This window comes from Delphinus delphis, chromosome 20, assembly GCF_949987515.2.
Source record: "Delphinus delphis chromosome 20, mDelDel1.2, whole genome shotgun sequence".
Classification (NCBI taxonomy): Eukaryota; Metazoa; Chordata; class Mammalia; order Artiodactyla; family Delphinidae; genus Delphinus; species Delphinus delphis.
The window spans coordinates 51677277-51691631 of record NC_082702.1 but is presented as its reverse complement, the minus strand read 5'-3'; the positions used below and the strand labels follow the sequence as shown (position 1 = coordinate 51691631).

At 42.1% G+C, this 14355-nt stretch overlaps 1 protein-coding gene across 1 annotated transcript; it reads right to left on the bottom strand.

The window, feature by feature from the left end:
• Nucleotides 1–4367: 4367 nt before the first annotated feature.
• DYNLRB2 (dynein light chain roadblock-type 2) lies at nucleotides 4368–13468 on the bottom strand. Its single transcript, XM_059999131.1, has 4 exons — nucleotides 13391–13468; nucleotides 11100–11175; nucleotides 5445–5612; nucleotides 4368–4607 (listed from the first exon to the last, which is right to left on the bottom strand). The coding sequence occupies exons 1-4, from the start codon at nucleotides 13391–13393 to the stop codon at nucleotides 4564–4566; spliced, it is 291 nt and encodes a 96-aa protein (XP_059855114.1). The 5' UTR covers nucleotides 13394–13468; the 3' UTR covers nucleotides 4368–4563.
• Nucleotides 13469–14355: the final 887 nt, after the last annotated feature.

Genomic DNA, 14355 nt, shown 5'->3' with positions numbered 1-14355 from the left:
TCAAGAGAGGGAGTCCTGAGGTCATGTATGGTGAAGGGAAGAAGGAGAGGAGGTTTCCCAGAGTCAGAACCCAGGAGGAGGTAAGAAGGTTGAGTCTTTTTTTCTCTGTGTTCAGGGTGTGGCTGAGCACAAGGCCAACCCAACCCTCTATGTCAAATCTTGCCTAAGAAATATACAGAAAAGTGTTACTGACCTGAAATATTCCAGATCCTAAAAATACCCAGAACTTCCCTGGGGTTGCCTGAACTTCCATTACTAGAGATGGTTTCATACTAAGGGAGGAGTCTAGACCTAGGATTTCCTAGGATTTGAAGTATCACTTTATTATTTGTTAAGACTCCTCATTGGAGATGTTTTCACCACTCTGAAAGCTCTGTTACGGCCCCAAACATGATCTACTTTTTCTTCAAATGGGGAACGTAAGACTAAATATTGCTTGACTGAATGACTATCTCTGGCTATCTTTTCCTATTCAAGGGCATATATTACATATTTTCTAAATTCAGAAGAGTAAGGGTATTTCCCCCATGTCAAAGACATATTGGGGATAATTGTACAAAGACCAAGAGAGGGTGGGGGTGGTGGAGAATCCAAATCTTAGTCTATGGTGATTTTTGCTTTGGAAGAGGCCATCTAGCCCCAAAGCCAGAATGCAACCAGTGAAAGTGGCTTTGAGAGGCAGGCATCTGCTGGAACTTTGGGCAGGCTGCCGCTCATCCCCTTCTCAGATGGTCCTGCTGTTCGGTGATGAAGATTTGGGAGCTCGTAATGCTAATGATGTGTAAATGCATTTCAGTTATCTTATTAAGCTGGTCTTTTCAGGTTCATTCTCATTAATATTGATGGTTGAGATATGTTCCTCCAGAGAGTCTGCAAATAGCTCTCCTATTGTTCAGGTAAAATTTATAGCCATTCGGACTAAGGGGAGGCACCAGTGAGTCCAGGCTTGTACTTCTCATAGGAAATGAAAACTTTATCAATGGTTTTGTATGAGTGTGGATCTTTAGTCTATAGATCCAGGCATCTTTTAGGTTTTTTTAAATAAGAGTTAATTTACTGTGCTGTTAGGAATCCAAGCGGAATGTGAATGCCTCTGTGCTGGAAGGCAGAGAGGGGTGATACAGATTCCCCAAGATTATATCCTCCTCCATTGTCATTGGCTTTGGCAAGTTCTATACCACAGTCTCGGCCTCTAGCAAAGGGTTACTGTTTCTTCTGGATGCAAAAGTGCAGGCAGGACCACAGCAGAGTTCCCTGCCAAGTGGGATGGAAGGGTCTCCTTGCACAAAAGAGCCCACACAGAGCCCTGGCACTTAAAGCAGCAGCATCTGCACCTGCCAGAGGTTTCCCACTGCTACGTCTCAAATGGGGCTTGAAATTTCTGGCTGGGCCAGGAGGAAGGAAGTGGCTTTACCACTCAGCCATGTGTCTGCTGATGAGCTCTGGGTAGGCTGGGGAACAATGGGGAGATGACAGATTTAGGGATTGGAATCAGATGTTACTTCTGGTACATTTTAAAACAATGAACTAATCTCTACCTCCTCAAAATAGTTTTTTTCTGGAGGGTATGGGGGGGGTCTCACAAGAGCATGAGCCCCCTGATAAGATCATGAGGACCAATTCCAGAGGCTTGACCAGTTCCGTACAAACTGACATACTTGATTCCTGAAAAACACTGGACGCCAGGCTCAGGTGAAATCCTCACCTGTAAAACCAAGGTGTCAGATAGATGATATCGGTGATCCTCTCCCTCAATAGTGCATTTCCTTGCTGCTTGGATTCTAACAAGATGTTGTTTATGATGGAAATTGTCAGCACACATAGAAGCTGTGCCTGGGCGAGTGGGTATTCTGGTACCCAGACCTCACTGGCTGAAGGATGAGGTTGGGTCCATGGTGGTTCGTCTGGTCTCTGAGTCATGACAGAAGGAAGGGGAAGCACTCACCTGTGACCAAGACCGGCTCTTGGGCTGACTTATAATTACAGGCTGCATCTGGGTCCAATCAGGAGGGGCTCAAGGAGGCTGCGGAGCAGATGGTCCTGGGGACTCCAGGGAGAACAAATACAAATCCGATACCACCTAGAGGGGGAGAATAGAACACAGGGGTTCTAAAAACAGCTGAACAGCTCGAGACGTGACAACCAAATGCAATATGTTACCCTTGATAGACTCCTGGATTAAAAAAAAATCTATAAAGGACACTATTGGGGCCATTGAGGAAATTCGAACATGACTATATTAGATGATATTATTGTATCAATAATAAATTTCTTAAGTAGGAAATTGGGGTTATGGGTGTTATATATGTATATAGGGAGGGAGGGAGAGACATGAACCAAATGTTATAAAATATTGAGTTGGTGAATGTGGGTGAAGCTTATGTGGGTGTTCATTCTCTCCTCTTCTGCAACTTTGAAGTTTTTTTTTTTTGTTTTTTTTTTTTTGTGGTACGCACGCCTCTCACTGTTGTGGCCTCTCCCGTTGCTGAGCACAGGCTCTGGACGCACAGGCCCAGAGGCCATGGCTCACGGGCCCAGCCGCTCCGCGGCATGTGGGATCCTCCCAGACCGGGGCACGCACCCGTGTCCCCTGCATCGGCAGGCGGACTCTCAACCACTGCGCCACCAGGGAAGCCCAACTGAAGTTTTTTAAAACAAAAAGTGTGGGGAAAATGCTCGAAAGTCTAATACGTGCTATAGTATAGGTTCTCCATCCTGCAATCTCTTTGATGTTTATTCATCTCACTTTTTTAGAAGCACTCACTTCTGCTGTAATTTAAGCTCATTTCCTCATTTGTTCTGTTCTCTCCGGAGATAGAGACAGCATCCTCCTTGTAAATCTAGGGCTCAGCTGGCTTGATGATGTGGGAGAACCCCAGGGCTGTTCCCGGATGGAACTTGTATTTATGTGTGTCTTGGGCTACTCTCCTCACTACCCCAGCGGGACCCACTGTTGAGGAGCCGCAGTGGATCTCAGCCTGAAGCCGCACTGCGAATACCTGGAGAGCATTTTCAGTATATTCATGTGGGTCCCACTTTCCAGGGGCACTGAGGTTCGCAGCGGGGTGCTGACGTCTGTTGCGTGGATAGGCTTGACTGTTCGGCTTCAGCCACCGTGGTCCCTTTCAGCCTTGGCCCGTCTCCTCTACCATCACCACGTGGAGAGTGAACCCCTTTCACCTGAGGGATTTGCCTTGGCCCTTCTTCTCTGCTCGGACCACTGTCTGCTTGGGTTGGGCTGTTGTAGCCTGCCAGGATGCAAGCTGGTGCCCTGGCAGTGGCAGAACTAAACTTGTCCTGCACCATTCCTCACTCTTGGCTTGTTGTGGAGTTGTGGGAACTTAGGAGGAAGCGTCTGTGGACCCCCATGCAGGGTGACTTGTGTATCCTGACAAGGATCCTCCGGAGAAGGAGAGGACCAAGGCACAAAGGAGGAGAGGGGCTGCAGCTGTATCCATAATGTTTATTTTTTGGATGAATCTCAACAGCGTTATGCTGAGTAAAAAAAGTCAATCTCCAAAGGCTACGTACTGTAGGATTCCATTTATATAACAACTATTTTGATATGACAGAATTACAGAAGTGGAGGACAGATTAGTGGGTACCAGCGGTTGGGGGGTTGCTACAAAAGGGTACCACGAGGAGCTCGGGTGGTGATGGAAATGCTCTGTATCTAGGCTGAATCAATGTCCATTTCCTGGTTGCGATATTGTAATATAGTTTTGAAAGATGTTGCCGTGGGGGAAACTGGGTAGAGGGTACACAGGATCTATGTTATTTCTCACAGTTTCACGCGAATCCTCAGTTATCTCAAAATAAAATGCTTAATTAGAGAAAAAAAGAGGTTATAAGGCAAACACGGCAAAAGATTAACATCTATTCTATATGGGTTGTGGAAATCTGTTATATTTGTTCTATCATTTTCATTATTTTCAGAATGTTTGAAATATCTAGTAAAATAAATAAACCCTCTGGAGTTCTCTAGGTAGCTTTTGACGTGTGCATCCTTCCTCAGGACCCACTCCTGGTCCCCTCAGGCTGGTGTGATGGAAGGACAGGCCTGAGGAGTTTCGCAGGGGGCAGCGCTGACCCAACTGAGAACTGCCCTCTTGACTTCTTACCGCCCTCGTTTAAGCTGGGAAAGCACCTATAATTCCTTGAGGGCTGGGACGCCCTGCTTCCCTCCTAGCCCCACTCTGCTCCACTGAAACTCCCTGGCATGTCAGTGAAATGGGCAGAATCACACTTATTCTAATTCTTGGTGGCCATTACTTCTAGACGAAAAGAACTGTCTCAAGGAAGGCTGTCTTCTCACTAGAATTCTTTGGTTTTGTGTATCGTAAAAAAATGAGGCATACATACCAGAATTTATTTATTATCTAGCTAAATCACAAATTTACAATACATTCGAAACGGACTAAATGAGACATGTAGAAGAGTTTAAATGTAAAAATAGAAAGGAATATCCAAAAGATCATTTAGATTGGATTATAATTTTAGGAATCTTTAAAGAGTGAAGTGTTTCAGCCTGGAGTCCCAGGACAGAACTTGGCCATTGCAGGTCTATTCACATGGATTCTGAATGGCAATCAGAAGATATTCCTTATCTGTGGAGAGATATGGACAAAGTTAATCCACCCTAAAAGTTAAATTTAATAAATGAATACTTCAGCTAATCTGCTTTTCTCTTCAACACATCACTTGGACCTTGTGTAGACCAGTGGGCTCCCAGCCTGGCTGCACACCAGAATCACCTGTTGAGCTTTCAGAAAATACCATTACCTCTGGCCAAGCCCCAGAGGTTCTGTCTTTATTGGTCTGGGGTGGAGTCCCAGGTATCAGTCTTTTTTTTTTAAGCTCTCCAAGTGATTCCAATGTGCAGCTTGGGTGAGAACACAGGTGTAGGGAAAGCTTTATTTAGTTTGGGGGTAACTCTGATTTTACAGTTGTACTACAGCGAAGTTTGTTCTAGACTAGATTTAGGAACGTGAGTCCTGTTTTACACTGACGTCCACTAAAACTGTGAATGTACCTCCCTCAAGGAAAGAAGTATTTCTGTGGCTGCTGTCTTTTGATAGCCCCAGTGAATGTGCTCTACTCCAGGGAAGGTTTAAGACCCTACAGACCTTTGATCTGCCCTCGACGTTATCCCCTGGACAGGAGACATTTCTCCCACTCTTCAGAAAGTCTGTGTGGTAAGTTCACATAACAGGAAACCTACACCTCCTAAATGGTTTGATTACTAACAACAAAAACAAATGGGCAAAATTCAACATCTTTACTAATTTCACGGAATTTTCACATTCAAACTTCTTCATTTTGTAACTGAAGAGCATTATGTGTCATATTGCATGTTAAAATCCACACTCCCCGTCTTTGAGACAAAGCTTTTATCCAGTAAAGTAGAAAGCTGCCTTAAATAATGAAAAGAAATGCCAAATTACCTGGAGCTACCATGATTTCATGTTTCTTTGATCTGATTCTAAGAAAAGTTAGGTCGTTCTGAGGATCAATGTCACGGACTGTGCTCTTGGCTTTCATGGTCAGCTGATGAAGAAGACCTGCATATTGAACTGTTGTCGAGTTGTCCAAGGTCGTTCGGATGGGAATGCCTGGTACGAGATTTAATTTGGGGTTAAACATTTTTTATTTTGATTATAAAAGTAATATGTGCATCATAGAAATACTGGAAAATACTGTAATTGTAAAAAGGAAGAAAAAGTGATGGCTCGTATCACTCAAAAGTAACAATTTTATTTCCTTCCAATCGTTTTGCCATTACGTGGATTTTAAAATTTAGTTGCATCAAACTATAATTACGTATTTGACTGTTGCTTTTTTCTTCATTTAAATTATAGCATACAAGCTGTCCTTGTTGACGATGCCATCAACATTATTTTTAATGGCTGTAGACTTAGTATTTTTTGGGATATATCATAATATAATCAACCCCCCACTGTTGGATTGTTAGGTAGTGTGTTTTTGTTTTTGTAGCTAATGGTGATGAACATTTTTGTACACAAGTCTTCTGGAAGTTGTTAATTGATTATTTCAGTACTAAGTTAACATATTACTACACAAAATGCATTCCCCTAAGCATCCTGTCTAGGGTGAGTCCACTGTGAAATGCTTGGTCTGTGACATGGTGCTAGTTTCTCCCCTGAGGCCAGAAATAGAAAGGGGATATCACTGCACATGCTAGAGGGTGTATCAAAAGGGATTTTCAGAATTTCTTTGTAACTTCCTCATATGGTATTTTGCAAACCTTAATTTTTATGCTAGAAAATACAGCAACAAAGTGCAGTTCGGCTGGGCATTCCCTGGTTTGCACTCACTCTTGGTTTAAGCATGATTAAATTTGGCTACTTGTGTGCTCTGTTGTTTCATTATATGAGTTTAAAACAGAAGCTATTAATTTAACTGGAAAAATCTAGCCAGAGCAATATGCAAGTATAATTCAATTCAGTTCATATCAGTCCAGCTCCATTCAGGTCACTCAACGCTTATTATTGGAACAGGTGCTGTGCTAGGTATTTTACATATACTATGTCTAATCAGAACTGGCCTTCATGTTATTTTGAAAACTACCAGATCAACCAGGGAATTCCAGGGATCTGATTTGCAGATGTGCCTTGCGTTTAGGGAGACATATGAAGGTGAATTTGGGATCACTGTCAAGTTCCTCAAGAACCTGAATGAAGGCCAATCAATAAAAAAGGCTGACGTGGCTCTCTTGGGTTTTCCCTCAGAGAATGTAGCTCCAGAAACTGGTAAAGAAGATGAGTGCTTCTAACTTGGGACTTTACCTGTTTTTCATGAAACTTTTTGAGAGCCTCAAGTCTGACTTTGAAACAGACTAATTTCTTTTTAAGAAAGCCATTCTCTCCAGAGCAGGTCTTGCCAAAGAAGGCAACAGCAGTATTTACAGGAAAACCTAATTAAGGAAGGTTTTACAGAAAACTTGTTAATTTCTGTATTATTGTTTCTTGGCCACTTTTTCTCCAGAAGTCAGTTCTGTCTTTCACAACTGATGAACCATCACAAGGCATGTGTCTTTAACAAGCAGGAAACTGAAGTATAGCAAGCACTCAACCCTTCAAGGGCACTTGTTGACCAAACAGTTTTATTTTGCATCATGAAGAGCAACTACCTACAAAGTCTGCATTGCTCAGTGTCAAAAAAGAAATACAACCAGAATAAATTATTCAAACTGTAGATGACAGGATTATGAATCAGGTACTCAGGCCTACTTAGTCAGTCTATTCGTGATCCAAGTCAATAAATAAAAGGGCTAGCCTTTCTGAATGATAAGTGCACACCGTGGAAACTCTTGGAGTTTTTCATATCCACTGTAGACCCTTGGAAAAAAAAAATCAATCAACAAATATTTATTGAGTTCTTGCTTGAGACTATGTGAGGTAATTAAAAAATAATTTATTAGGAAGTAATTTTAGCACATAGTATAAAATTCACCCACCTCCCCTTCTGAGAGGTAACCACTGTTCTCAGTTTCTTTGGTGTCCTTGCAGAGATATTCTAAGTCTATTCCAGTATGTTTGTGTTTGTATTCTTTAACTGTATCATTTTCTATTCTGTACCTTAACTTTTTTCATTTAATACACTCGGGAAGTTGTTCCATTCAGTCCGCATAAGGCTAGGTCATTCATGTTAATGTCTGTGTAATGTGACTGTTGAATGGATGCTTTGTAATACATGTAACTAATATATCTTCCTGACAGGCATTTGGGCTGTTCCCAATTTTTGACTTTTATAAACAAGGCTACAGAATATGTCTGTGTGCATGCCATTTCACATTTGTATATATGTGTAGGATAAATTCCTAAAATGTACCTTCTAGAACAAAGAGTATATATTCTATCTTCCTGAACTTATGACACTACTTTACAATATGACTCATCATGATCCCAGTAAGCTGGTATTCTTCAACTGTACATTTGGTTGATTATATTTCAAAAATAAAAGGAATTGGCTGGATGGCTGATAAAACCTAATGAAACTCAAATGACGGATTGTTAGAAATGTCAAGAATATTTAAAATTAAGAGTCTGCAGAAATCAGGCTTATATACATAAGAATATATGACAGATATGACTGTCTGGGAAACAAATATACATGTTCACCAGTATCTAGTTCTGTGATCAGAACTGCAATACTGTAAACAATGAATTATTTTGTAAATGGGAAACCAGTGTTAACAAAGAATCTAACAAAGACCTATACTCCTCAGCATTGGGCTAAATTGATAAGTCCACTTTATTGTCATGAATAAGAAGTCTATGTTTCAATAATAGTGAAACCAAAGGACACTATTTAACATGGCAGAGGATGAGATCTAAATGGATAGACGTGGGGTAGAAGGCCTACCTAGCCACAATTAAAACCTAAAAATTTGTTAAAATGATTTGCCTAGAACTAGTGGACTAAAGCCATGGGTACAGAACAAGAACACATGAACACTAGCTTAGTTAAATATTGTCAGTGTTACATTTCATGGGACTTCTGAGAGCTGCAAAGCTGCACCGTAATAAATGGTACTTTCATCTAAAATTGACTGGTCTGTTGAGATGGAGTATTTCATTTCATTCTGGTCACACACACTTATACCATATGCTGTTAGTAAACATCCTTGTCATATCCTCTGGTTGTTAATAATCCGACCATAAAAATAAGCCCCTCATTTATATTTTTGGGAAGAAGGTTAATTTGGCTTTCAGAAAAGTGCCCTGAATCCTAACACAACCTTATCCTAGTAGAGGTTAATTAGAAGTTAATGGGTATTAAAAGTAGTATTTTGTTGCCTTTGGATGAGAAGAGTGTTAATTGAGAGACCTCAGGAAAACAAAAGTCTTTTTTAATTCTACCACTCAGAGATCATCACCGTAACACAGCCCTGCCTTTTCTTCCATATTTCAGAGTGTATGTCTGCCTGGCCGTATTTAGGATTAGAAGATGCTGGCTACTGCTTCGTCTCCTGCTTTTTTTCATCTAATATTGTGAGTAGTTTTTCATGACTCTAAATATTCTTCAACATTTTAAATAGAGTAATGCTTCACTGAGTAAATATTATATAATAAGTTTAAAAATTTCCCTACTGTTGGGCTTTATGTACTTGTCTGTTTATTTATTGCTATTATATATGGTGCCTCCGTAATATCCTTTGCACCTACATCTTTTCTTCATCACCTCTTAACCAGATTTCTAGGGGTGGAATTACAGATCATAAGGTATGGATATTCTTCAGACATTTGATGCCTATTGCCAGGATTATGTACTTTAGACTAAGTCTTCCAAAGTAACACATTAGATACATTGTCCAGGGTGTCACAGGTGAATGCATCTGGACTGGGTTGAAGAGTGTCCCCTCCAAAATTCAAGCCCACCCTAAACCTCAGAATGTGACATTATTTGGAAATAGAGGCTTTGAAGATGAATTAGTTAAAATGAGGTCATACTGGATCAGTGTGGGACATAATCCAACGACGGGTCCTTATAAGAAGAGAAAACAGAGCACAGAGAGGAGAACGTACACGATGATGGAGGCAGAGACTGGAGTGATGCACCTACAGGCCAGTCAACAGCAAGGATCTCTGGAAATCACCAGAAGCTGGGCGGAGGCAAGGAAGGATCCTCCTGTGGAGCCTCTGAAGAGAGCCTGGACCCACTGACACTTTGATTTCAATTTCTAGCCTTCCAGAACTGAGAGAAAATAAATGTCTAATCTTTTTTAAGCCACTAAGTGTGTGGTGCTTTGTTATGGCAGCCAAAGAAAACAAATAAAGCATCTCTGTGAAGTCACGCAAGTAACCTATCTTAGGGGGTGTGGCAGAGTTTATGCAAATGCCTGAAACTAAAATCAGTTCAACCAGAACCGTGGACTTGGGCTGGACCACTTCCTGGAAATATGAGGCATAGCTCTTGACTTTCCTGTAGGCTGATGTTAAGTCCTCTCCCTCCTGATCACTCAAGCTGGGTGAATTTATTATATTCATTTGACACTGAGTTTATTAAAATTTTATTTTATTATTTTGTAAAACACATCAAATGTTTTATCTGTACAAATAAATTAAAAATTCCCACATTCACAGAACTATTTAATTACAATTCTGTTAAGTGTTAGGTATTGTGCCAGGCACTTGACAATTATTATTTCACTTAATTGTCACAGTCACCAGTAAAGTAGGTTATTTTGCATTTTTAATGATAAGGGATTGAAGTTTAGAGATTAAACAGACTTTCAGTGGGTAGTTGCTCACTAAATATTTATTGATGGATTTGCTCCAGAATAATGATTAGCTATGAGAGTCTGTTGCCAAGCACTGAGCTGGCGATGTACCAGATCCATGGTTGTACCATGGACTGTGTGAAGTAGCTACTCTTATTTCAACTAGTGCTCTGGGGTTTGTGGCACCTCTTGCCCTTGCAAACGCCTCAATCAGCAATGAAGCCAGCAGAAGCCTTTAAGAGGCTGCCACCATGGCTGAGCATGGAACAGTGTGCCACAGAAAAGGCTTTGGGGATTGTTAATAGGCAAGTCTCTGGTATAAGCCTACAGATTTCATAGGTGGAAACGTATTGGCCCTTCTTAAACTATAACCACAAAGACTGTACTATAAATTACATTAAAATTAATTCTCAAAGATTTCATTAACTATGGTAAAGGAACAATGTCTTTTAAAAATGAAGACTGAAACTCTGTACGCTTTACAATGTTAAAACGAAAGCAAACTGCCAACAATGGTATTCTTCCTATCTTCAATATAATAGTTTTATTGATACTCCTGAAATGTTAGAAGACAGTTACCAAAGCTTTAAAAATTAGACAACGTGCAGCATTTCTTAGGAATATATAGGCGTTTCTAGGCATGTCTTATTAATGTTTATCTCCCTACCTCTTAGCAGAGTTCTTGACATGTAATTAATAGATACTCAATAGATGTACGATGAGTAAATGCTCTGGCTAAAATATACAAGATATACTTTTGATTTAAAATTCCAAGATGTTTGCCTAAGGCTTCACACAACAAACAGGCTCTTGGTCGGCTTCTGCCTGTCAAGAAGGCAGCCTGTGAGGTGTTTACCTTCTGCATTTACAACCATCGTTCCTATAACCCCTTTGTGGCTCTGGATCCTCTTGAGGGTTTCCTCCACCTCTGCCTGGAAGAGATCAGGAAGAAAATTAACCAAAGAGTCTTTGTGGTGACCCCAGTCTTAATTAGAGTAATGTTCTGAAAGACCCCTATTCTCCAATCTCCTTAAACTAAGATTTAGAAGCTCAGATTTTTGGAAGAGAGCTTTGAAATTGTCAGGTCCCATATGCAAGCCTATGTAAGACCCTCTACGTACAACCCTGACAAATATCTTGGCTTGAACTCTTGTCGAGACAGAAAGCTTCTTGCTTCACAAGAGCTCACTCCATTTTTATCTGTCTCTATTTACTGGAAAAGTATCCTATGTTGTTGAACAGAAATCTGCTCCTGGTCATCTTTCATTCATTGATCTTTCTGTATTCAAGTGAAAAATCTCTTTTCTACATTATAGATTTAAAACATATTTATACAGCTATATCACTGCCTCCTTCCGTCTAAAAGCATCACTTAATGAGAAATCATATTCTCAGTCCTAAATGCCACTTAATTGGGAGTTCAGATGGTTAAATTCAAAATATTCTGTAAAAACAGTGTATTCCAGGATCCTACTGGTAACCACAGCCTGGATCTCAGTGCAAGATGAACGTTCAACCATGAATGATTATGTTGGAACCCCACTACCGGGTTTTAAACTCAGCTTTCTGAATCACGTGCATAGACTATATATATTGTACCAGTTTCTTGCCTTCTCCAAAGGCTAAAATCAAGAATAATTTTTCCCAGCCTGCATATTTTCCAGAACTGAGTAATCACTGGATATTCTGAATTCAAACAGTATTCTGCAGAGTCTCTTGATGAGGATTTATGATATATTTTTCTTTCCAGCATTGTACAGGTGAACGTTATGTTGCTTTAGTCAAAAGACAGTTTTCTTTTGTCCCTAATATGGGTGGGAGCACTTATTTCCTCTTTCCACCACTATAGCAGGTGTTTTCTAAATTTCAGGCATTCATGTACTAGATTTATAATTTTTGCCATTATGAATACCATCTATATTATTTACCCAGCATATTCTTAAAATTATTTCACTGCTAAAAGCTTAAATGCATTTTAAAAGGAAATTATACATCACTACCACAAATGTAAATCTGGTATCATTTGTCATAGGCAGAAATAACCATAAAAACAAACAAAACAAAGAGAGAACATATTGTTAAATTTTACCCCAATGAAAGCTCTGAGCCTGAGGTCTGCCCTTCAGGTGAAAAATCAAAACTACCAAAGGACAGTGGTATTAACGACCTAACAGTGCCAGAAACTCTCTCCTGGATATAGTCTAAAGGCTGAAAAAAAAAAAAAAAAAAAGAGGAATAACTTTCTCTGATGTGATTCACTCTGTGGTTTTTGGTTTTCTGAGCCATCTTGAAGTAGCAACTAACGTCTGCATCTCACGTTGGGAAACACTGAACTTAAAGCCTAATAGCTGTACAGGGATCAATGACTTACTACAGTTTTCTGCCATCTGTAAGACAACGTCCACAGGTCCTTACAACCGCTGCCCTCGTTTTATCTTTTTCTGTTTTACTTCTCTCCCAAACGCCTCTCGCTGATCTTCCCGGCCTTTCCCTCTCTTTTCCCAGGTGTTTTCGCCTTTGGTGATTTTTGAGCCCCCCAATACAGTCTCTTAATTCCCATCGCCAATTCGCTTTTCATTCCTTTCTTAAAAAGAAACTCTGCTTTCACTTTGTTCTTTTTCAAACCTTCCTGTCTCCATTTTCCTTTTCTTCTCCCCCTCCCATTCCTGCTGCCTCTTTATTTTCCTTTCTTCTCTCTCAATAACTCCTTCTCCCCTCTCTCCATTTCCTTGCGTTCCTTGTCCCCTCTCTTTCTTCCCTCTCAGGGTGATTCTTCTCCTCTCCCTCGCGCCGCTCCCCTTTTCAAACTTGCCTCGCCGTCAAGGAGATTTCTCCTTCCCCTCAGGATCTTTCATCCCCTCCCTATCTCTCTTCTCTTTCTCGATACCCTCCCTCCACAAGTATCACCCCTCAGAAGTCACCCCCCCACCCCAGATATCTATGCCCCAAGATAGCTTCCCCCATCTAGACATCTTCTTCCCTCCCTCCACGGTCGCCCTCTGGTCCCTCCAGGGTCTCCGTGTCACTCCTCCAAGAAGCTTCTGGAGACCCCAGCCTTCGCCCCGGCACCGGGAGCGGGACAGCGAAGGTCCCCTGGCGGTCGCTGCCCTTGGAGCGGCGGGTCGCGGACAGAGCCCCCGGATTTACCATCGCGCGGGCGGCGAGACTCTGAGCTCAGTTCGGTGCCACCGCTGCCCGGGATGTCAGCAACGCTGCCAGCCGTTGCTACGAGACAGGGGAGGAAGTGACCTCCCGGAAGCGTGGGTGCCCGCGCCTGCGTGCGCGCGAGTCGGGCCCCTCCGGGCAGACTCTTCCGCCCCGAAGTGGCTTGACGCCTCCCGGCTGCCGTAGGCGGAGGCTGGGGACCGTGGCTCCGAGCGCTCACCTGGGGCGCGCCCGGCCCGCGGGCCGCTGGGCATGAGGAGAGCTGAGGGGCTTAGGCCAGGCTCCGGGTCATTCGTTCGTCCTTTCACTCATTCATTCCTTGAGGTACGCGTTCGTGTAACCGCCACTTCCCCGTTCAAGAACGATATATTGACCACCTACCCCGTCCCGTCCCCTGGGCCTGTGGTACATTCTAGCGGGGGAGACAGACGAAATGCGACAAACGAAGCAATACTGTCCAAGTGTGATACGTGCTGTGGAGCAGATAAACCGGGGTGGGTCCTTGTGACTCCGGGGTGATACTGGGTATAGCCTCAGCTGCCCAGTGACCCTCGGAGTATTTCCTGTGGCGCTGCCTTGTGCAGGGGTTTGTTCCCCCCGCCCACCAGGGGCAGTTGTTTTTTTTAATTAAAGAAGAACTGTACCGCAGTATGGAATAGTACAATCGTGTATATATCCATCAGTTCACATGTCCCTACCTCCCAAACCGTAGGTGCAGCGCCATCTTACGTCTTAGGTTCTCATGTGTTGTAGCACCCCCAAGCCGCTCTTCTCTCAGTTGGAGGGTTGCTGCTTCCTAGCGATTTTGTTTAATCCGTCAGGAGCTTTATTTATTTATTTTTTATAAAGTTATTTGCCCACCTTCTGAGTTGCTGAAAAATTGCAGGCGGTAGTGCTGGAGGTTCTACAAATCGCCGTAGAAGAGCGGTCCACCGGGTGTTTAAGGA

Coding starts and splice junctions, on each gene's coding strand:
- DYNLRB2 (XM_059999131.1), bottom strand. Junction 5,613..11,099: donor GATGGTTGTAAATGCAGAAG/GTAAACACCTCA, acceptor ATCTCGTACCAG/GCATTCCCATCCGAACGACC. Junction 4,608..5,444: donor TGAAATCATGGTAGCTCCAG/GTAATTTGGCAT, acceptor ATCTCTCCACAG/ATAAGGAATATCTTCTGATT.